The sequence below is a fragment of the Dichomitus squalens genome, assembly GCF_000275845.1.
Source record: "Dichomitus squalens LYAD-421 SS1 unplaced genomic scaffold DICSQscaffold_65, whole genome shotgun sequence".
Lineage (NCBI taxonomy): Eukaryota > Fungi > Basidiomycota > Agaricomycetes > Polyporales > Polyporaceae > Dichomitus > Dichomitus squalens.
This window is the reverse complement of record NW_006766947.1, coordinates 163,406-182,891: the sequence shown is the minus strand read 5'-3', so window position 1 is coordinate 182,891 and position 19,486 is coordinate 163,406. Positions and strand designations below refer to the sequence as shown.

Here is a 19,486-nt window from a genome sequence, read left to right as displayed (position 1 = left end):
ACTAACCACTCTTCGATTAGTCATGGACACTTCTCTGTAGTATATAAGGACTTCAGATTGCGTCCTCCCTCTTCAGTCTTTCCTTACTGACTGAAGAGTGAGTACTTCGTTACATCCATCTCTAACTTGTAGTTACTTACTTGACCTTTGTAGTCTTGCTTCGACTCTAGGTACAGTTCGTTGCTGCAATATAGTCTTTCCTTACTGACTGAAGATCTTGCTTCGACTCTAGTCGGATCTAATCCTTGTCTTCACAGCCCCGAGTTTATCACCCTCTTCTGAGTCCAGACAGTTGGTATGCACATGAGCGTCGGTATGCTCTTGCACAAACCGTACGCGGTTCTGCCGCTGTCCCAGGCGGCTGCCTTCCTCCGATAAGGGAATGTCGACATCTCTACATGCCATGAATATGACACTATTTTGGGTGTGACTTTCTTTCTCTGGATTACTCACATCCCTCGGGCTCTAGGCGGTGAGTCATCCGTTGCGCTCTCTCGATATAGACCATGCAAGTCGAATTTTGGGGCATTTGGCATAGCTTGTTTCCAGAGCGAGCCACCTGGGATTGGACACAATGAGCCGTGAATGGAAATGTGAGCCCTGTTTACTGGACAGGCTTCGCTTCTCTCTGGGGCGGACGCGCCCGTCCTGCCACAGGCCGGTGCCGTTATTCCCGCTCCTGCACTTAGCTTCTTCGAAAGGCCGTGCACCACCCAACCACACCATGTCCTTGGCTAAGGCGTATTCCTAGCCGCATCTACTGATCACATAGCCATGTCAGTGCCTCGTAGGCCACTCGACTTTCCTGCGGCTCTGTCATAGTCTAGCCATGTAGGCGTGTAGGAGAAGGGTTTGTTCGATCGTATCAGCCGGTTCCACCCGCCCGACCCTCACGATCTTCCTGTCACCACAGTGTTAGCCCCACGCATCACCGCATCCCCTTCACTCAGCCAATGTGCCGCATCTATTGGCGCTCACCCTGGTTGTCGCCGCCTTCTTTCCTGCTGCGTCCATTCGCCCCATAATGCTCGGCGAGAAATGTTCGCGCTGACCGGTAGCCAAGTGGGACCATGATCTATACATGTGCTGACAGCGGTGCCTGATATGGGCTGGCTACAACTCCGACTACCCAAAACTTGGGATCCCATTGGGTGAGATCCCAAGCGGGCGAGGCAGTAAGTTGCCTTCTTAGGACGTCTCGTGAGACTCCCAGCGCGGAGCTTGCTGGCGGTCTTAGGAAGAGGGGGCTGCGCATGTCATATGTGGTGCTCAGGGTCGGTAATAAAAGTATTCTGAATTGTTTGTGACTTCGCGTTTACCATCCATTGAAGCGTACTGACGGCGCCAAACAGGTCGTACAAAAGCGCAGCGGATGCGCCGCATCTCTTCCCCTCCCACATAATATTGCGATAACTTCTCCATACCATTTAATCCAATTTCTCTGCTACGACCATTACGACGATCTTTGCTTTTCCTCCAATTGCACTATGGCCACGCATGCAGGCAGACTGCCAACCCGGCCCAGTCACAAGGTCACCTTCAGTGGCAGTGATACGATCCATCTCCTCTCACCCCCGAATGGGTCACTGTCTGTTCCGGCGACACCGTTGCAGCCGACCGTTCATTACCCTGATACACAACTCCATGCCATCAGAGCCATGTCTACAACCGGTTTGGGTGCTCAGCAATGGTACGGCCTACAGCAGCATTCATTTCCAGTGGCTTCCCCTGCGCAGTATGCTCAGCCTGCGTACCCCGCGAACTACATCAGTCACTACCCCTCGGGACACGCCGAACAATATGGTGCCTACAGTGTCAACCAGTATGCTGCAGGCCCCGGTACAGTGGGCGGCTTCGTTGGCATGGGAGACCGCAGCGACGTGGGTCATGGTTGCCCGCCCCCGACCACACACACTCCTATCTCTTGCCCGGCGCCCCTCTTGGCAAACCTGTCCCTCCCGTCGACACCCTCCGAGACACCACTCTCGCGTTCCCCGCAAAGCTCTCCTCCGCGCACTCTGCAGGATTCTCCGCGCCCTCAGTCGTCGTCGTCGTGGGGGACTCCCTCCCCGGAACCGGATGCGCGGGCGGGCAGGGACTCGGATGTATCCCCGCACCTTCAGAAATTTGCACTGAAGTGGGATGTTCGGGGCGACAGGCTGAAGTCTCTCGACAATCCTCCGTGGTTCAGCGAGCCCGCTTTCCGTTCAGGGCGAACTAGCTGCGAGCTGAGTTTCAAGGCCGACAGCGAGCGCTGGAGCATCCAAGTGCCTGAGAGCAGACGCGGGCGCGCCTTGACTGTCTGGGACGTTCTCTGCGCGATCGACACGGAGCTCTGGGAGGAGCTCGAAGCCCACGATTTCTACAAAGGCCACCCGCGGTTCGACGACGCTAAATTGGAGCGGTCTTATCGTCATCTCGGGGATCAGGATCGCGAGACGAACACCTTCAGAAGCGTTGACTTCTTCCCCGAAGATGGATCAGACTTCTTGGGACTGAAGGAGGACGTCGAGAAGAGGCCAGGGGCATTCATTGTCGTCATAGGCTCTACTCCTTCTCCTTGAGGTACGTTCCTTGGACTTTGTCATAGCGCTCAACAAATACTCACGCCCTTCGTGTCACTTTCCAGCCTACTGCGTAGTCTGTGTGGTTACGTCTCTGATTTTTGTGCCATATCCTGCGGTGCACAGCGCTTTGATGAGTATCTTGATCTGTAATATGCTACACAAGTCATAGCCGATCATTGCACTCCATGTATCATAATCATCGCTGTATACTCCCCCTGTCCTTCTTGCCATCACGATCATGATGCAGGATTCCTTCTTCCCATTATGATGTCTCCTATCTTTGACGGTTCGGCGTGGTAGTCTATGCTTTGTATAGTATACGCCTTACTACGTCCATACCGATAGTTATCAGACACTCCCTGTATTCCGACGTAGGCAGCTTCCCTCCCGCACCTCACAACATATCATGGCGTGTCCACACTGACCCTCATGCCGCTGAGAGCCGTCAGAATGTCGATCGACCACCGATTTCCTCAACGCCAGGAGACAGCGCTTCGAATCTCATTATTCGGAAATCGACCGCCCGGATTATTCGTGAATCTGTGCGAGGCAACAACGCATTGAATCTGGCGATGACTCCGGTCATTTACAACTGTTCAGCCCTTCAGATGATCCTACATATTGGGGACGCCAAGGGATGCGGCTAGGCACCGTCCGGAATGCATGACTCTGACCTGGGCCGATTTGGTACCACTTTCCGCGGAGGCTACTTCGCCGAATATAGGCCTACGCAGAACGCCTTGAGAATCGTCATCACACACTTTTGAACATGGCATGGCTTTAAGTTGCCTGTGGCGGACATGATGACTCGAGGATAACCCTCCCCCCCATATGACTTCGGATGGACCCTGACATATGTATAACCGCAAACCATGAACCAGGACCCACATGAATTCTTATAAGCTGATTTACGACTCCGCGAATCATTCCGGCTCCAGTATGCGCCTCGTGCGTTTCGCGTGCAAGGGCTGATCGTATTACGATACACTGACAGTACAGTGGCCTTGAACATGGCAGAGATACGTACCGCTACCTAGAAGCGCTTGATTCTCGCCCTCTACTCTTTAATCCACTTCGAAGATTATCACAGAAGGAAGAAAAATACTGAGACGATACACGCATTGATTGCAGTGGAGGAGTTGCTAGTGCTCCCGGCGTTTAGACCTCTTCGAATAAGCGCGCGCCATGCAATTCTCTTGACCTTCGCCACCACTGTGCAGCAGCCCGAGCTAACCCCCCTCCCCCCAATTATCGGATTCTCGACCACAAAGCCAGCATCTTCTCTCACATCTGACCACTCACTACGGTCCGCTTCTACGAAACACGACCCCCCTTCGAGAGATGTTTCTCGCTTATTCAGCCAACGGCCGTATGATTTCAATGCGAGACGTTCAAGTGCCTACTAGGGTCCTTTGCGCCCAAACAACGGAAGCGATGAGAGGGACAAAGATGGCAGCACTGTCGTCGCACTTACTGCCCACGACGGATATGGAAGCCCACTGAGTCTTGCGGCGACTTGAAGATCAACATTCGAGCCCGGTTTGGACGATCTGTTGGCGGCCCTGGCCTCCATGCATTCATTTACAAGGCCGTGAGTGCCATAGTAGCTTCACTTGGTGACCACACCTCATCGAATTTTCAGTTCTCTGACGGAGCCCTGGCATATATATTGACCAAAACCTTTCCCGCCGTGTGCATCCTTAACCTTCGACCCTCTGTCGCCGCTTTTGATTAGTGAGTCCTATCAGGACTGTCTTGATATGTTCACTCGCGCCAAGATGTGAGTCCGACCAATTCCCTCTGCACCATCCCTCCTGAACCCGACTTCCATCAAGGTAGTATTGCACTCGGTGCGTGCGAGGGTGCTGTCGCTCTCCGAAGACAAACTGACTGAAGTAGCACAGGTGTGGCCTTCCCGTCACTCCCCATGATGTCTTCATACGGAAGGACCCCTAACACTTCAACGCTCGACGTGCCAAGACCCAAGGGAGAAGTGCGGACACCCAGTAGCTCGCTCATTCACGGAGCTTGCTCGTCTCAGTCACTGTCGTCTTCGTGAAACGCCGTATATCCATGATGTCTGACGGGCCTCGGGAGGTAAGTCATATAATGTGTTTTCGAAATTTTAGTCTAGAAGTCGTGTGAACACTTGGCATGGCGCGAGGTTGTCCGAGGGACGGCAAGACGTATCCGATTACAGTCCTTTCGCAACCGGATTGGATCTGCCCAATCTCTGAATTGGTGGTGCGGCGGATACCTTGTCAAGCGCGCTATTGCACGATGAAAATTGGCAGTGGAGGCGATGTGCGAGGGACCCATCTCAGCTAGATCTGTACTGGGAGCGCTGACAAATTGGACCCCACCGGTTTCGGATCGCCTGCGAAAGGAATCTATTGTCCGCAATGGGAATTATAATCCCTGTACTATGGTGGCTCTGCTCCTTGCCAAACCTAAGCGCCCCTCCTGCACTAGCGTGGTCATGGTCTGCACGGAGGCCGTGCAGCACCCAACCACCCCATGTCCCTGGAAGAGGCAGAGCTCTAACAGACCGTTCTCTCCGCATGGCTGTAGCATTGCCTCGCAAGGCACTGGTATTGTACGGCGCTGTCACGGTCTAGCCATGTAGGTGCATGGGAATCGAAGTTCGTCCGTCACTCTGCATCATGTCTGTCGATGCACAAGCGTATGGCCAACCACGTCGGTGTTGCCCTGTTTACCTCCGCCGCAGTTTGCTCAGCGGCCATGCCGCATGTATCGGCGCTCTGGCCTGCTGTCGCCGACCATTTTGTCGCCACATCTTATGCTAGTGAATATACAATAATCAGCTCATTGAATCCTTCGAGTGCTGACCGAGATCTATCATATCCACAATAGGTGCACATGCTTTCGGCGGTGCCTGTTAGCGCCGGAGCCTCTCGGGATCCCATAGAGGGCGACCCCAGCGAAGGAGCGAGTAAGTTGCCATTTCGGGATGGCTTTTTGGACTCGCATTGCGGAGCATTCTTGCGGTCCTAGGATCTATCCTAGGGCGCTGGGTATGTTATATGTAGTGCCTCAGGGTCGAGTCACGAATTATTATACATTATCTGTGAGTTCAAAGTTACGATCCGCCATGGATGATGTGTTGACGGCGCCAAACGAATGTTACAAAGGCGCAGTGAAGTGCCGCATCGTCTTCTCTTTCCTCATATACCACCACCACCTTTGCGTCACCTCCAAGCCTCCTTTCCATTACGACCTTTACGACAATCACTTTCTTACGTTCTATACAGTTATGGCTGCACACAGAGACAGGCGGCCAAGACGTCCTAGTGTCACCTTCGGCAATGATACAGTCTACTTCCTCTCGCCTCGGGACGAGCCGCTATCCGTAGTTTCAAGTCCTCAGTACGCTCCCGCCGAACAATCGCCCCACGCTCAATCCTTTCCTGCGTTCTCACGCATATCTCACCCCGGCGCAGTTCAACGGCACACTGAGGAGATCCCGCGCGCACCCCCTGGCGCTGGAGCATCTGCTCGGCTTGCACACTCCGCAAACCACGCCAGCCAGTACAACACGGGAAGCGCTGATCGGCATGTGCCTAGCGCAGCTAGCCGCTTTGTCGACGAGGGATACCGCAGCCTCGCGGGGCGTGGTTACCTGGATCCAACGCCAACACCCACCAATACGCCGCTGTCGTGTCCGGCACCGTTGTTGCAGAATCGGTCGCTCCCATCGACCCCCTCCGAGACTCCTCTCTCGCGCTCCCCTCACAACTCCCCGCCGGACTCTCCGCATGCTCGGTCTTCGTCGTCGTGGGGAACTCCGTCGCCAGAGCCGGATGGGAATCCGGGGTCGAACTCGGATATCTCTCCCCACCTTCAGAAGCCCACGCTCCGCTGGGATCTTCGAGGCGACAGACTACAATCCCTTGACGTTCGTCCATGGTTCGACGAGCCCGCATTCCTCTCACGACGGACGAGCTGTGAGCTCATCTTCGAGGCTGATGGCAAGCAGTGGAGGATCCAAGTGCCCGAACGCAGACGCGGGCGTCCCGTAACAATCGGGGACGTCCTGTCTACGATCGACGCTCATGTATGGGACAAGCTCGACGTCCATAACTTCCACGTTAACCGCTCGCGCCTCGAATTGGCTGATGCGGAACGGTCGTACCGTTATTTGGGAGCAGAGGATTCTCATTTGAATGTCTTCAGATATGTCGACCTCTTCGCTGAGGAAAAGTCGAACTTCTTGAGACTGGAGGATGCCGACAAGCCAGGCGCATTCCTTGTCGTCATAGGCTCCTCTTCCTCGGCCTAATGTGAGTGCCTTTGTCGTCGATCTAGTCCTTCGCTACGTGCTAACGCCCTGTATGTCTCTTTCAGGCCGCTGCACAGTCATTCTGTTCACGTTCTTTGCTTACTGTAATATAAATGGGTCAGCATGCAGTCCCTGTTCTGTGGACTGACGTATAAGCCAAGACTCATCGCTGTGTGCGACGGACTTGTGTTTCTAGTTTTCTTGTGTCCATAATATCCCACTCCCGACGTATACTCCCATCAGTCTTACTTGTACCACTATTCTCCGGTAATCTGCCATTGTTGCACTGTAGTATTGGACGCTTTGCATACGGTACACAGACCCAGGCGCGCCATTGCCTGAAACACCCTGTATCTCGATGCATGTAACCGTAACCTACCCTCCTTAAGAACCACGCATCTCCACGCTCATCGTCAATCAGGTCGCCGTAGGCAACCAGAACAAGTTAGGATGGACACATCTGCATATTTTCAGTGATAAGGTTGGAAACGTTGCCTCTCGGGATCGAGCGGGTGCCTTGGTCATGGCGACTGTCATTTAGAGAATCGGCGCAGCAATTGATGCTTGAGAATTTTACGCTGTCATGATTATCCAAAATTTACTAGTTGTTTTCCAACCCATCCGCGCAACAAAAGATATCGGTGGGAACGTACGGCAGCCCTGCTCCCTCTTCACGTCTATCGTGCAGGATACTAACGCATTGTTTCCGGATTGTTGCTTGTAGTCCCAAATCTCCGGCTGTCAGTTGTGAGTAACGGGCACTTATATGCAGTCGAGTGATCACCCAACGACGCATATTCTTACTGCGTACTTACTGAAGAGGTAGGATCATGCTCCCGACCGTGACTGCCCTTACTATGTTAGTAAGAAGTCATGTTGTGCAGCTAGCCGACAGCAGTGGAAGAAGGAGCAGCCCCGTCTACTTTCAGGCTCTGCGCTCCCGATCAGATTGTGTTGTGCGCGCATCGGTCGATGCAAAGGGCTAAGTAAATCAGAGGAACGAAGACACGGATCGCCAGTGTGTTCGCCCAACAACAGCTTCGATTTATCAAGTCGTGCGGCGTCCGCAGTACCAAGTAGGGAACCATCACAAGTCATTCTCTTCCCGAGCCGGAAGGAACTATCATGTCCGGCCCAGTAGCACTTCCGTCGGAAGGTCAAAAAAAACGTCAATGCCCATGCGCTGCTGCGGACCTTAGACGCACGCACTGATGCTATACACTTGTGAGCCTGCGAACGTGTGATTCCAGAAAAGCGGTAAACCACATGGGCGGTGGTTTGTGTCTTGGGCGGTGTCATGATTATACAGAGACTTGACATCTGACTCCACTGTGTGAACAAGCCGTTCTTGGGGCCTTTCCAACTAGGAAGCTACCCTACTCACCCAGGAGTATCATCTCAGTCTCACCATGAATTGATGATACGACGACCACTGCGGGCGGCCGCAGTGAAGGCTCTGACCGGGACCATTTCCGGTACTTATGCCGATCAACCGGAAGGGCTTATGTCAGCACTTTTGGACCAGCGCTTGCGTACCTGGTGTGGCTGAATCAACGCTGACAAAAACTAACATCGACCCGATGAGGTCGAAGCACGAACGAACGCAGCTTTTGTGACTGAAGTCCTCCCGGATACGTCTCCCACTATCAGAGCACTTTTGACGGATCTCAACTTCAAACGTTCGGCCTTGCAGTGTATCATCCACAGCACTGTTTCATCAAATGCGTATGTGCTGAGCTCACTGCACAAAATGCGCAACTAATTGCAGCTCACGTCCACGTACCATTCAGGTCTATGTAACGCCCTCACCAAGAGGTAGCCGATGCATCTCGGCTTCTGCCTCCCGTCCCGAAATGTTAGGACAATGCGCCGAAATTGTAGCGGAGAGAACATATTGGACACACCAGCAAAGCCTGCTTACCTCGGTCTATGAACAGTGTATGGCAGATCGTGACAGTGGAGGTATTGGAAGCAGATCATTTGGAGACGTCCTCCCTCCGGCGCAGAGCTTTCCGCCAGCATGGCGATCGACCACAGGCATCACTGTAAACACGGCACGTTTCACTTGATCATCGCAATTCCAGCCGAAGCTCATCACTGCAGCGCGTGAGGGAGGTGTTAACCTAACGATCCTTCCCGAGCATGCTCGGACTCACCTGGCTGTCAGGTGGTTTCCTGAGTTGGGATCCGGTCAGAGAGCAATTGTTGACATGTGCGTGATTGCACATTTCAAACCGCTCACCCACAACTGCAACATACTCATCTAGCAGCCGCCCCGCGTGCTGACTCGTCGAGCGCTGTACCTATACCCGTGCCCAGCTGCGCTCTCTGAGAGTACCCTTGTCTGTTGGACATAGGGATGCGTCTTCCATACGACAACCGCCTCAGCTGCACAGGAAGGCTTGACGACCAACCTAGGGATTTGAGCATAGGCTATCGTTACGACCATGATGGCCATTGAGCATCGCTGCAAGGTTTACTCCTAGGAAACGGCGAAGGCAGCAGACGATCCTACTAGAGGAAGAGTTCGAGAGCAGTCGTCACGCCACTCACCTCCAAGATATTGCCGTGCGCGTGGTCGCAGGAGCGCCGTGAAGGCCGTCGTTTGGGTCGCGGTAACTGCTTGGGTGTGGATGCGCGGGCGAGGCCCTTTTATACGCAACCCAAGGAAGCACTGACTCATCTTGCTTGATCGGCTGCACTGAAGTAGGATTGATGGTAAGGCTCAGGGCTTCTATGGAGCGCTGCGTGGGCTGGCCCGTGCGTATTGTTGCTGCGGGCCTCGTTGCCGCTCCAGTGGCATGGCTATGCTCTTGTCTCTCCTACCATTTGTTGAATTGAGGGCATCGCCTCGAGGCCCAGCAATATAATCTCCCTAGATGGGTCCGATTGACCGGTGCTGCCGTGAAGCAAGTCCTTTTACAAGCTGGACGCCCTATGTCTCGTGCACATGATTCATGTCTCTGTCTGGACGTCATACCTTCAGCCCTGCAGAGTATGGTAAAGGAGAACCACTAGACCCGACTTAAGGTAGCGTTCGGTTGTCACCATGTAATTGTCTCGTATCACACTGGTTCTCCTGCGATCTCCTAGTCCGTCCTCCGTAGAGAGCATTGAACAGACATCCAATTGGTATTGCTACGCTACACTGTGAGCGACGTTCGAGCAGCAAAAGGGTTAACAGGTCCCCGACTGAACAAAGCCCCGGCTTTGTTCAGTGAACAACTGCGTTTCAAGCGTGATGCTCTCGGCATCGTGAAGATTAGAATCGACAAAGACTATTACGAGTACAGTACAGTACATGATACGTTCCAATTATATCCAACTCTTCTATCTCAGCTGTGCATACTGTATACTAGCATAAATTACATGGGTTGACGATCAGATCGTATCGCCTGAAGCATCTCCTCAGCAATAGCACCCCAGTCGTACTGGCTACCATCTCCTAAGCTGCGAGCCTTCTTTAGTCGCTGAATGTCACTCCGGCGCGTCGACCTTGCCTTCGACTTCGGCGCAGTCGTCGAAGGGCCATTGCGCTTGAAGCTCTCAGCAAGACTTTTCACTTCGTCGAAGTTAGAAGTCGACTGCGCCCGCAACCATGACGCACTGTTAGCCCGATGAGCCAGACAGTCAGGAGAAGAGTAGCCAAAAAGACTGCTCTCGCAGTCCAGCCCGTCGTTGTGCACCATAGGCTCTCCGCCCTGCCAAAGTGAGCCTCCTCTCGTCTTCTCCAGCGTCTTCAGGATATCCACGCTCTCTCCTGGAGGAATCGGATTGGGCTGTGATGGGGTGACACAAGGCATGTCGACTTCCTTACGGAGGACGTGGTCGATGTCGACTGCGGAGAAGAAAGCGACGCCCTGAGGAAGGTCGTCCAGCCCAAGTTTGAACGCGAAGAGACTGCGTGTCCAAAGGTTCGCAACCTGAAGAGCGAGGGCGGCGCGGTAACGATCCTCCTCCTTGACGAGATAGCGCAGTTCGTCGTGAACGGAGATGAGATAGCGGGCCTGGATGTTGTACTTCGCGATGAGATGCTCCATGGAAACGATGAGGAGGTGAAGGTAGTCAACGCCTGAGGACTGCACCACCCAATTGATTCGGGACGTCATGAAGTCAGAGCCGAACTCGTCGGGGAGCAGGCTCTTTGAGAGCGCGTGCGTGATCCCGCAACCGAGGGCGGGAGTCCGCGGACGATCCGAAAGCGCAATCTCTTCGAGCTTGTTGAAGACGAAACTCTCCGTCCCGCCGTACCAGAACTTGCGGTCGAAGTAGCGAGTCCCATATGACTTCTGTCCCTTCGTTGAGGCGTAGAGGTTTCTCGCAAGCTCCTCAGCCTTCTCAGGGAGCATGCCCGCGTTCCCTTGCAGAAGAAGCAGTACTGCGTGTCGCATACCCGCGCCGTAGATACGGGAGTAGTTGAAAACCTTCGCTTGATCGCGGGAGATCCCAAGGATGCTTGCGGTCTTCGAGTGCAGGTCAGTGCCAGCGGCCTTGGTGCCCTCAAGCGTCATCCATCCGAGCGCGGTCGCGCCGTGCAAGCCGAACTGTGCGTCGCCCATGACGCTCGAAATCCAAAGCTCCTCCGAATCGACGTCGGCCCCGACGATCGCGTATCCAGGAGGCGCGCGAACCATCGCCTTGAGCTCGGACCCAATGCGGTTCTGCTTCGCGTTGCTTGCGGTGAGCCACGTTTTCTCGATCGCACGGCGCGTGACCGTGCCCATGGTGATGACCTGGGGGAGGATGATGCCCCACTTCCTCTCGGGCTCCACGGGACGTGGTACACCAATGTCGAGATTGTCGGCCTGCCAGACGACCATCTGCTTCGTGACGCGGTCGCGCGAGGAGATCCAGTAGCTGCACTGCGCATTCATGTCGAGCGCGTCCTTGGCTTCTTCGAACGGACTCGCGAGCGTCCCGTCTTGCGCGTACTTCATGAACGTCTTTCCGAGCGGACTGCCGACGTTCGCATCCTCTCCGTCCTTGTGCGGCAGCTTGTAGAAGTTGAAGTGGGCTGTCAGGTTGTGCAGTTGGGGGTCGACGTTATCGTCGAAGGCAAGTGGACTGGCGCGGGTCTCGAATGGCTCCTTTATGGGCACGCGGAATGTCCAACCGTGCCCTCGAGAGTAGAACAACGGCCACCCTTGCCAGGAGAGTCGAAGTAGAAGGGGAGCGTAACGGTTGCGGACGGTCAGATCCAGCGTCCCAGGGGGGCAATCCTTCTTCGGTTTCGCGAGCTCCCAGTACCACCTCGGCCAGTACACAGGGGTTGGCTTGAGTGAGGTAGGTTTACGCTTGGGCCTCTTTGGAGAATCCGGTATCGACCAATCGAGCTGCTGTAGCCAAGGATCCGTCTCTACACGAGCCGGGCAAGTTTGCAAGGCCGCCTTCGCTAGACGAAGGAGCCCATCCTTGACGTCGTCGGTCCTCCAACCCTTGCAGATATTCTTCGCCAGCTCCCTGTCGATAGACTGAAGCTTTCCCGCGGCCAAAGCAGGAAGCCCATGAGACGGACCGAGGATAGAGACGACCTTGCCACTACCCGCCGACAATCTGATCACCTCTCCACCCATCAGGTAATGCCACCCATCCTTCGACGACCACTGTAGAGGGTAGCCGTCGTATGAGAGTCGCAGAAGAAGGGGCAATATTCGCCTGACGACCGTGGTGTCGAAAGGATCGACTGTAAAATCTCGGTACCAGGAAGGAGCGTCAGCGTCAACAGCGATTGGCTCTGGCGGCGGTTGGGGTGGTCCTGCAGCGGGTTCGGTGGGTGAAACCTATTGACGCGTCAGTGGATACATGTAAGATGCCCCCTTAAAAACGAACCTCGGAGGTGCCGACGCCTCGCGATTTCCCGGCGACCTTTGGAGACCAATCTAACTGTGCCAGCCAGACGTCTTCTTTCCACTTCCCGTTCTCCATCATGGTTTTTGCCTGCTGCGCCAGTTCGATCAGACGCTTCTTGATCCTGTCCTCCAACTCTTTGTAGGCACGCTCCGCGTTGGCGAGGTAGGCCTCCCACTCCTCGTTGACCGTGAGCAGACTAGAGCCCATAGTGAGGATGCCAGCGAAGGAGACTGGGCTGGGACACGCGGCGAGGAACGCTGTTAGGGTCTTAGCGAACACGGCATGCGTTACCTCCACGTCGGTCGCGTTGTAGTCCAGATACGTGTGGATGTCTTCAAGAATGGCCTCGCGAGTCTCGGATAGGAAATCATCCCGAGCCCCCTTGTCCACTTCGATGCCGCAGTGAAGCTTTGCGACGTCGGCGAGCGAGCTGAGTGATGTCTTGTCCTCCCAGCGCTCGGAGACGTCCTCTGATTGCTCGATCTCACCCGTCTCGACGGCACCACGTAGCATAGGAAGACTCTCCTCCATCTCATTGTAGAGGTTCTGCAGGTGCGCCTTGCGGTCTGGGTCTGTCTCGCGCTCAATCTCCGCCTCTCCCTTCGCCAGCATGAACTCGAACGCCTCGTACGCCTCCCGCGTCTGCTCCTCTTCCCGCGCCTTCGACTTTCGGTACTTCTGCCACGCCGGCCGCTGGTGCGACGAGATGCCCTTCACCGCGACGTGCAGCGACATCGTGTCCAAAAAGCGCGTCTGCGTCGGCTGGATGTTGTACTCCTCCAGGACGCGCTTGCGGTCGAACGAGACGTTGTGTCCAGCGACGACTCGGGGGACGCTCGGGTCCCCCATGGGGATGAGGTGCTGCGGGTCCTCGGACTCGCCCAGCAGCCAGGGGGATATCCACGCGTACCACGCGTTCGGCGTCGCCGCGCACGCCATGACGGCATAGTCATGATAACGGGGCATGGTCTCGATGTCGAACACGAGCATCTCCTCCGGCTTGCCGTCGAACTGCGGGTACTCGACGTGCTCGCAGTAGCTCGACCCGTCAGGGAGGAACGTGTAGCGCGTCCACCCCGACTGGATGTGCCAGTGGTCCGGCTTGGGGGGGATCCGCGCGGCGGCGAGGTCCTGCACGAGGGTGAGCCAGGGCTGCGCGGCGGAGGTGCCGATGCGGTAGAAGTGCTCGTCGAGGGTCCGGCCTTGGAGCGGGGGAAGGGTGAACCCGACGTTGGGGAGGACGGAGCCTTGCGCGGGGTCGAGGCCGTGCATTTTGAGGTGTTCCTGCGCGATGCGGACGTAGGACGCGGGGGGTGGGGGGAAGGAGACGTTGCGGAAGACTTGGCGGTGGAGCTGGCGCGAGAGCAGCTGGACGCCGACTTCGTTCCGCTTGGGACCTGACGTGGTGAATAGATTGAGTATATCGAACGGAAATTGTTTGACTGTGCTCCGCGCATAATAGCGGGAGGTACAGACAGGGGGGACGCAAGTCTAAACGAAGGGGGAGGTCACATACCTTGCTCGGCGAGTCCTTGCCGTAGCTCATCATCCCGTAGTTCCTCTGAGCGTTTTTGAGGACTTTTCCGTGCTGGAGGCTTCGCCTGGAGAGGCTTGCGCTGAAGCACAGCGAGAGGGGCGGAAACATGAATTGATCGAGAGACAGGTGTCGATGATGATGACTGGAGTTTTCGCCACATCTGTGTCGGGCGAGCATCCGTTTCGGCACTGAACAGCAGATGGTAATTGAAGTACTTCCTACGACTTCATGTGCGCGCGGCACTCTGACGAAAAGAGGGAAGGGGGAAAGACTCCGAAGGAGACAGCGAGCAAACCTGGGCTGACTGCAGATGGGCGCTTCAGACTTGCGAATGAGCGTTCGCTAGTAGTAGTACAGCGCTGGCGGGTATTACTTGCTAGCATAACCGCCACCCCCCTCCTCTCATTCAAACCCAACCATGGTCCTGCATCTGCATCCAGAAAGACAAGACTGACCTTGCGCTAGGGACACTCTCCACGCCCCTTAAACCGGTCTTTGGTTTCCATACAGTGATTACCAACTGGGTTCACAATATAGCAAGAACTAGCGGACAAGCTACGTCCCTTGTACGAGCTGCGACCAAACGATGCTGCCGGGGGCCGTCACGTCTTTGGGCAGTCTAGAAGGGTCGTCCGAAAACGCGCCGACGTCTGCCGGCGCGCTGTGTGGGCGACCATGGGGGGATTCGGAGCCCAGCCATTGATCATCGGCGGGACCCCGCAGCCCGCCGCTGCCATTCCGGGTATGCCGACGTCAAGGTGGCGGTCTAGTCGTAACGCTAGTACAATCCATTTCCCCACGTTCGAGCGGAGATGCACACGAGGACAGGGCGAAGGGCGGGGAAATGCCATAACGGGCATGTTCGGTACGGCGCCATCTGTCCCAGATAGGCAGGTCTTGAAAGTCGGTGTTCGCGCACTTTCCCATTTTGGCTAACAGAGGATTGGCGCCGGCGCCTCATGACCTCATTTGGGCTTCTCCATCACGGTTCCGCTGATATGACTCGACTCCCGACGCCCGACGGGGCGGGAAGAGCGCGAACGCGTCGGGGCGCAAACGAGGTGTACAAACACGGCCGCGAGTCATTTAAAGTCACGCATGCCGACCGACATGGATCCCCCAACCCGACCGCCGCCCGCCCTCCCCGCCTCAGACCGACGCCCTCCGTGTCCCCCTCCGCCTCAATCCAGTCTTGCGTCCTTCCTACCTAGCCTAATTCACTTCTGTGTGACTCGATAATTGTGGGAATGTATCTGAACACGCCTACCTCAAGTTACAGCCCACGGGCGGATGCTTCGCAGCCCCTGTCGACGCCGACTCGTGCACCCCGTATGGGAACCCGCGGCCTACCTCCGTCCCCGCACGCTCCGGCCAGCCCAATGACGCCGTTCCCCGGAGCCTACGCTCCGTACGCGATGCCGTACCAGGCCGGAGGACACACGGTTGCATGTACGTACGGCGTGACTCTCGTGCATTTCTTTATTGTGCGACGAATTCGGAGTTTGGGATGGCTGTACTGAGCTTGGTATCTCTTCTCCGCAGATGGTCTGATGACCCCGCCAGAAAGCCCCGAAAAGCCCTCTGGTCGTGGGCTCGACTTTCATCACGCCCTGGACGCGCGCAGCTCGCACCTGATGGCGTTCGACCTGCGGCAGGGGATGTTCTTCGGCTCTGAACAGCTGGGGACGCAAGCAGTGAATCATCCCGTGCGGATCCTCCGTGTTAGCATCGGACCCCTCTGCGTCGACATTACGAACGAGCGGGGCATGGTTCCGACGGTGCAAGATGTCGCCTACGGCCTAGCGAGGGCTCTGAGGATGTCCGAAGCAACACCGCAAGAGGTAGCTGTCGCGGTTTCGATGGGCTTTGTCCACCCCAGCACGCCGGTGAGGGGCACCGAACGTGCAAGACTCCTTGATGCGAGACCCTTCTTTGGTGGCTTCACACTGAGAACGGTGCAGCATGACGTCGCCATCGTCGACTGCCATCTGCGTGCTCGTGTGTGAGCTGTGCATATGCACGTTGAGCCGTCAAGACTATACACAAACCGCTCCCGCGCAGGCCCATATCACCAGGCTTTCATAACAAATCACAAGCTCCCTCGATGTGCTCGCTTCGGGGCATCCGACGAACGTTCAGGTAATATGATCGAGACTCCAGCTTTTCCAGACGCTTGTCTCAGTCCTTGGCTCTATGGACAAAACTCTGCCTGTCCTGGCGACAGGGAAACTTACAAGTTACTTGCACCTGCTCTCTGTCTCTCCCGCGCCGGGCGCGGTGATGCGCACGCACGAAACTGGACACGAATATGAACTTGTCAGACAACGGACTGTAACATTATCTTTAGAATTACTGGCTCTGCAGTCTTGGTAGTAGTAGTTACAGTAGTATAACTTATCCTCTCCGCTCGGCACTCAAATGTTGTACTCGCTATCCGACCGTCTATGTCCCCACACTCACAACACGATCGCACCTCTCCACTCAGCTGTTCCCCCTCCCGCTGTCCCTCCTCTCTCCCTGCTAACCGCTGCTCTCCAATGTCCTCCCTTGGTCTCTTAGCCTCCGTCGTCATTGTCTAGTCGGATTTCTACGGCAATATAACCCCATCCTCATCTCTAAACGCCTAGCCAATTTTCCCCGATTGGGCGTCGGAACGGTGATTGTATAAGCGGAAGCGCGCTTGATCTTCTACGTATATCCATCCAGCTCCTCTACCGCTGATCAGACTCAACGTAGCCTTCTCACTGTTTCTAACATTCCTCGCTTCCGAATGCACTGCCGGGGGAGCACATCGTGACGGAAAGAGAATACAAATCCTTCTTCACCTCGTCACCCCCCCGTCGTTATAACCAGCCGACGCGTCCAACATGGACACCCACTTTCAAGACTACCCCCACTCACACTGCTAACTCACATCAAGCTTGCTTGCATACATCTATTTCACGAAAATGACGGTCCTCAGCAAGGCTACCGTGGCTGCTCTCTTCCTGCTCCTGGCATCTGACGCCTTTGGTAAACTCGATCCGCAACTGACGGCACACTCCAAGTCTCTCGGCGGTCTGGATCTCTCGAAAGCGCAAGTTGGCTCTCTGACTAACGCGATGAGTGCTGGGAGCCTTAAGAAGGTCGGCAATCGGGACACGACTATGGCTACGAAATCGATCGGGAAGAACAGACTTGGCGCCCCGGTGAAGAAACGTTCCCCGTCTCCGGTCCGGCGGGACGACCTCGATACCGCCCCCACACCTGCACCTACTGGCCCCTCTACCGACGACACTACTGTGCATATCACGGATGAAAATGACTTCGCGTTGCTTCTGCCTGGCCGGGATGGCGGTGAGTCGAATGATGCACGCATCTAGCTCCTATCACTAAGCATTCACGCATGGGCATGTCTGCAACGCGCTTTCTTGTATGCAGAGCTCATATCGGATGCCGAGAGCGACGGTGTCGCATTTTGCACCCCGGCTAGCGGGGATGCGACCTGCCAAAGACGCATGTCAGATGGCTTCATCAGTGCGGCGCATGTCGAAAGGTCGGGAGACTCGAAGTGGATTCAGGTCAGTCATTTGTTCGCACTATTCGAGTCTTCCACACAGCCATTGGCGTCAAATGCGCGACTGTTTTGTGAACATGGCGGTGAGAAACTCTCTTTGCGAGAGCATGTCATCACCCGCGCTGTTTGGTGTCGGCTTGCACCAGTCACGGTTAACGTGAAGAGAGCTTTGCGCTTGTATGCGGAGAGCTACATTCTGTCGGCCATACCTGAGCGTGCTTGAAACGGACACAAGTCTCGGATGTATTTTTGTGTCCTATTACGTATCGCACTGTTCAAGGTAGATGAAGCAGGCGGCGTAGCGGGTCTGTCTGTACCTAGGGTACGGGTAGTATCCGGGCTTCTTGGAAGGAAGTACACCGCCTTGGGACAGCCGTCTGCGGTAGGCAAATCAACCCAATTCGGTACATTGCATTTCATGTGCGCGTGGGTCAACTGCACATCTTCGTTAGAAGACACCTCTGAGCGGTCGCTACGGTGTTATGTGTTCGGATCGCAAGGTGTCTCAGCCCTTGGGGCTAAGGCCGCAAGGATCGTGATGAGCGCGGATCCTTGAGAACGCTTCGCCTCCTGGATCTACATGACACCCCTGCCGCACGCATCAGAATTGGGGTATTGGAGCAGCGAGTAGTTCCCAGCTGTCCCTTGAAGCCTAGACACTCTAAGCGCTATTGAGCGACTCCCCGATCTGATACTACTCGTATTTGAGAGGTAGGCACTGCTTGCCGCAGTCCTTGTCATCAACGCCTTTGAGATGCACTTCTGTTGCATGCTTACTCTGTGATGCGTTACAGATAACGGGATGTTTGGACGTCAGCAAATCACATCTCGACGACTCCGATTCAGGGGGACAGTTCGATGTCCGCTTTCCAAATGGTGCGAAATGCACTTTCGGCGGGTACGGCGCGAGCTTCATCGAGATGTACGTCCACATTCCATACTTCCAAGGTCCGGACTCACTCTGCATCCTCCTCAATTTTTGCGCGACATACCCTGCCTTCGCCCGCAAAACATATTCCGTAATCGGTCTCCACACCTCTCGACGCTCTCGTCTATGCGGCTTCTTTCCCGTATGCGATCATTAATGTTGCCCCACACGTGCTCTCCCAATTTCGGTCGATCCGGCTCGAATGCCTTCTCTAACCATCGTCGATGACATCCTGGGATCCCCCACGCCTTTACGACGTATCTCATCCGCGTGGAAACTGACATTTTCAACGGTTTGCCGCTGGTGACATCCTCCTTCAACGACGCTACGTCATACAGTGTCGAGCCCGCAGCAAATCGCTTCTGTCTCCGGTGCTGCAGCTCAGAGAACGACCAGGAGAACTGCAACTCGAGGCAAGACACGGCGGGCTGTCCGACAGCAATCCCTGGAACATACAGCTTCCCCGATCTTGGTGTCAGCTGCGAGTGAAGGACTCGGCTAGGGCGGGCGATAGCGCTGGACGCTAATGCCGCCCCATGTAAGCCCACGCATTGGAGAGGGGCTAGACCCACGTCCCCCTCCGGGCCCGCTCGCGTAGGTATCGTGGTTACGAATTAGCCAGGTCGGGGGTAGGGCGGTTATGTCCGGGCACGGATGGCGAATGATCATTGGTGTGGTACTCGTTGGCCGGATCTTCTGGATTCCACGGGATGGTCGCGAACTCCTCGACCAGTCTCGTGAACGATAT

The 19,486-nt window shown here is 55.5% G+C and overlaps 8 protein-coding genes across 8 annotated transcripts; 5 read left to right on the top strand and 3 right to left on the bottom strand.

Annotated features, from left to right (window-relative positions):
• Positions 1 to 244: 244 nt before the first annotated feature.
• On the top strand, positions 245 to 2,996 carry DICSQDRAFT_140844 (uncharacterized protein). The gene is made up of 2 exons (XM_007370340.1): positions 245 to 2,565; positions 2,630 to 2,996. Exon 1 carries the CDS (start codon positions 1,488 to 1,490, stop codon positions 2,562 to 2,564), a length of 1,077 nt encoding a protein of 358 aa, XP_007370402.1. The 5' UTR covers positions 245 to 1,487; the 3' UTR covers position 2,565; positions 2,630 to 2,996.
• Positions 2,997 to 3,903: 907 nt separating this feature from the next.
• DICSQDRAFT_140843 (uncharacterized protein) lies at positions 3,904 to 4,734 on the bottom strand. Its single transcript, XM_007370339.1, has 4 exons — positions 4,472 to 4,734; positions 4,403 to 4,417; positions 4,210 to 4,347; positions 3,904 to 4,158 (listed from the first exon to the last, which is right to left on the bottom strand). The coding sequence occupies exons 1-3, from the start codon at positions 4,584 to 4,586 to the stop codon at positions 4,268 to 4,270; spliced, it is 210 nt and encodes a 69-aa protein (XP_007370401.1). The 5' UTR covers positions 4,587 to 4,734; the 3' UTR covers positions 3,904 to 4,158; positions 4,210 to 4,267.
• Positions 4,735 to 5,679: 945 nt separating this feature from the next.
• On the top strand, positions 5,680 to 7,259 carry DICSQDRAFT_183549 (uncharacterized protein; the record flags this gene model as incomplete). Its single annotated transcript, XM_007370338.1, has 2 exons — positions 5,680 to 6,868; positions 6,933 to 7,259. The coding sequence occupies one exon, from the start codon at positions 5,680 to 5,682 to the stop codon at positions 6,865 to 6,867; it is 1,188 nt and encodes a 395-aa protein (XP_007370400.1). The 3' UTR covers position 6,868; positions 6,933 to 7,259.
• Positions 7,260 to 10,143: 2,884 nt separating this feature from the next.
• Positions 10,144 to 14,414, bottom strand: DICSQDRAFT_183548 (gamma DNA-directed DNA polymerase; the record flags this gene model as incomplete). The annotated part of the gene is made up of 3 exons (XM_007370337.1): positions 10,144 to 12,647; positions 12,697 to 14,114; positions 14,234 to 14,414. The coding sequence occupies 3 exons, from the start codon at positions 14,412 to 14,414 to the stop codon at positions 10,233 to 10,235; spliced, it is 4,014 nt and encodes a 1,337-aa protein (XP_007370399.1). The 3' UTR covers positions 10,144 to 10,232.
• A 560-nt stretch (positions 14,415 to 14,974) lies between these two features.
• DICSQDRAFT_140842 (uncharacterized protein) lies at positions 14,975 to 15,518 on the bottom strand. The gene has a single exon (XM_007370336.1). The coding sequence runs from the start codon at positions 15,179 to 15,181 to the stop codon at positions 15,008 to 15,010; it is 174 nt and encodes a 57-aa protein (XP_007370398.1). The 5' UTR covers positions 15,182 to 15,518; the 3' UTR covers positions 14,975 to 15,007.
• A 115-nt stretch (positions 15,519 to 15,633) lies between these two features.
• On the top strand, positions 15,634 to 16,260 carry DICSQDRAFT_129838 (uncharacterized protein; the record flags this gene model as incomplete). Its single annotated transcript, XM_007370335.1, has 2 exons — positions 15,634 to 15,703; positions 15,797 to 16,260. The coding sequence occupies 2 exons, from the start codon at positions 15,634 to 15,636 to the stop codon at positions 16,258 to 16,260; spliced, it is 534 nt and encodes a 177-aa protein (XP_007370397.1).
• Positions 16,261 to 16,355: 95 nt separating this feature from the next.
• DICSQDRAFT_140841 (uncharacterized protein) lies at positions 16,356 to 16,856 on the top strand. Its single transcript, XM_007370334.1, has one exon. The coding sequence runs from the start codon at positions 16,448 to 16,450 to the stop codon at positions 16,625 to 16,627; it is 180 nt and encodes a 59-aa protein (XP_007370396.1). The 5' UTR covers positions 16,356 to 16,447; the 3' UTR covers positions 16,628 to 16,856.
• Positions 16,857 to 17,445: 589 nt separating this feature from the next.
• DICSQDRAFT_41089 (uncharacterized protein) lies at positions 17,446 to 19,221 on the top strand (the record flags this gene model as incomplete). Its single annotated transcript, XM_007370333.1, has 4 exons — positions 17,446 to 17,590; positions 17,675 to 17,814; positions 18,605 to 18,732; positions 19,077 to 19,221. Coding segments are annotated over 4 exons (558 nt in total), but the record flags the coding sequence as incomplete, so codon positions are not given.
• Positions 19,222 to 19,486: the final 265 nt, after the last annotated feature.

What these genes read in the sequence shown, in the direction of transcription:
- DICSQDRAFT_140841 (XM_007370334.1), top strand. Translation starts at nt 16,448, where the DNA reads ATGGACAAAACTCTGCCTGTCCTGGCGACAGGGAAACTTACAAGTTAC.
- DICSQDRAFT_140842 (XM_007370336.1), bottom strand. Translation starts at nt 15,181, where the DNA reads ATGGGAAAGTGCGCGAACACCGACTTTCAAGACCTGCCTATCTGGGAC.
- DICSQDRAFT_140844 (XM_007370340.1), top strand. Translation starts at nt 1,488, where the DNA reads ATGGCCACGCATGCAGGCAGACTGCCAACCCGGCCCAGTCACAAGGTC.
- DICSQDRAFT_140843 (XM_007370339.1), bottom strand. Translation starts at nt 4,586, where the DNA reads ATGAGCGAGCTACTGGGTGTCCGCACTTCTCCCTTGGGTCTTGGCACG.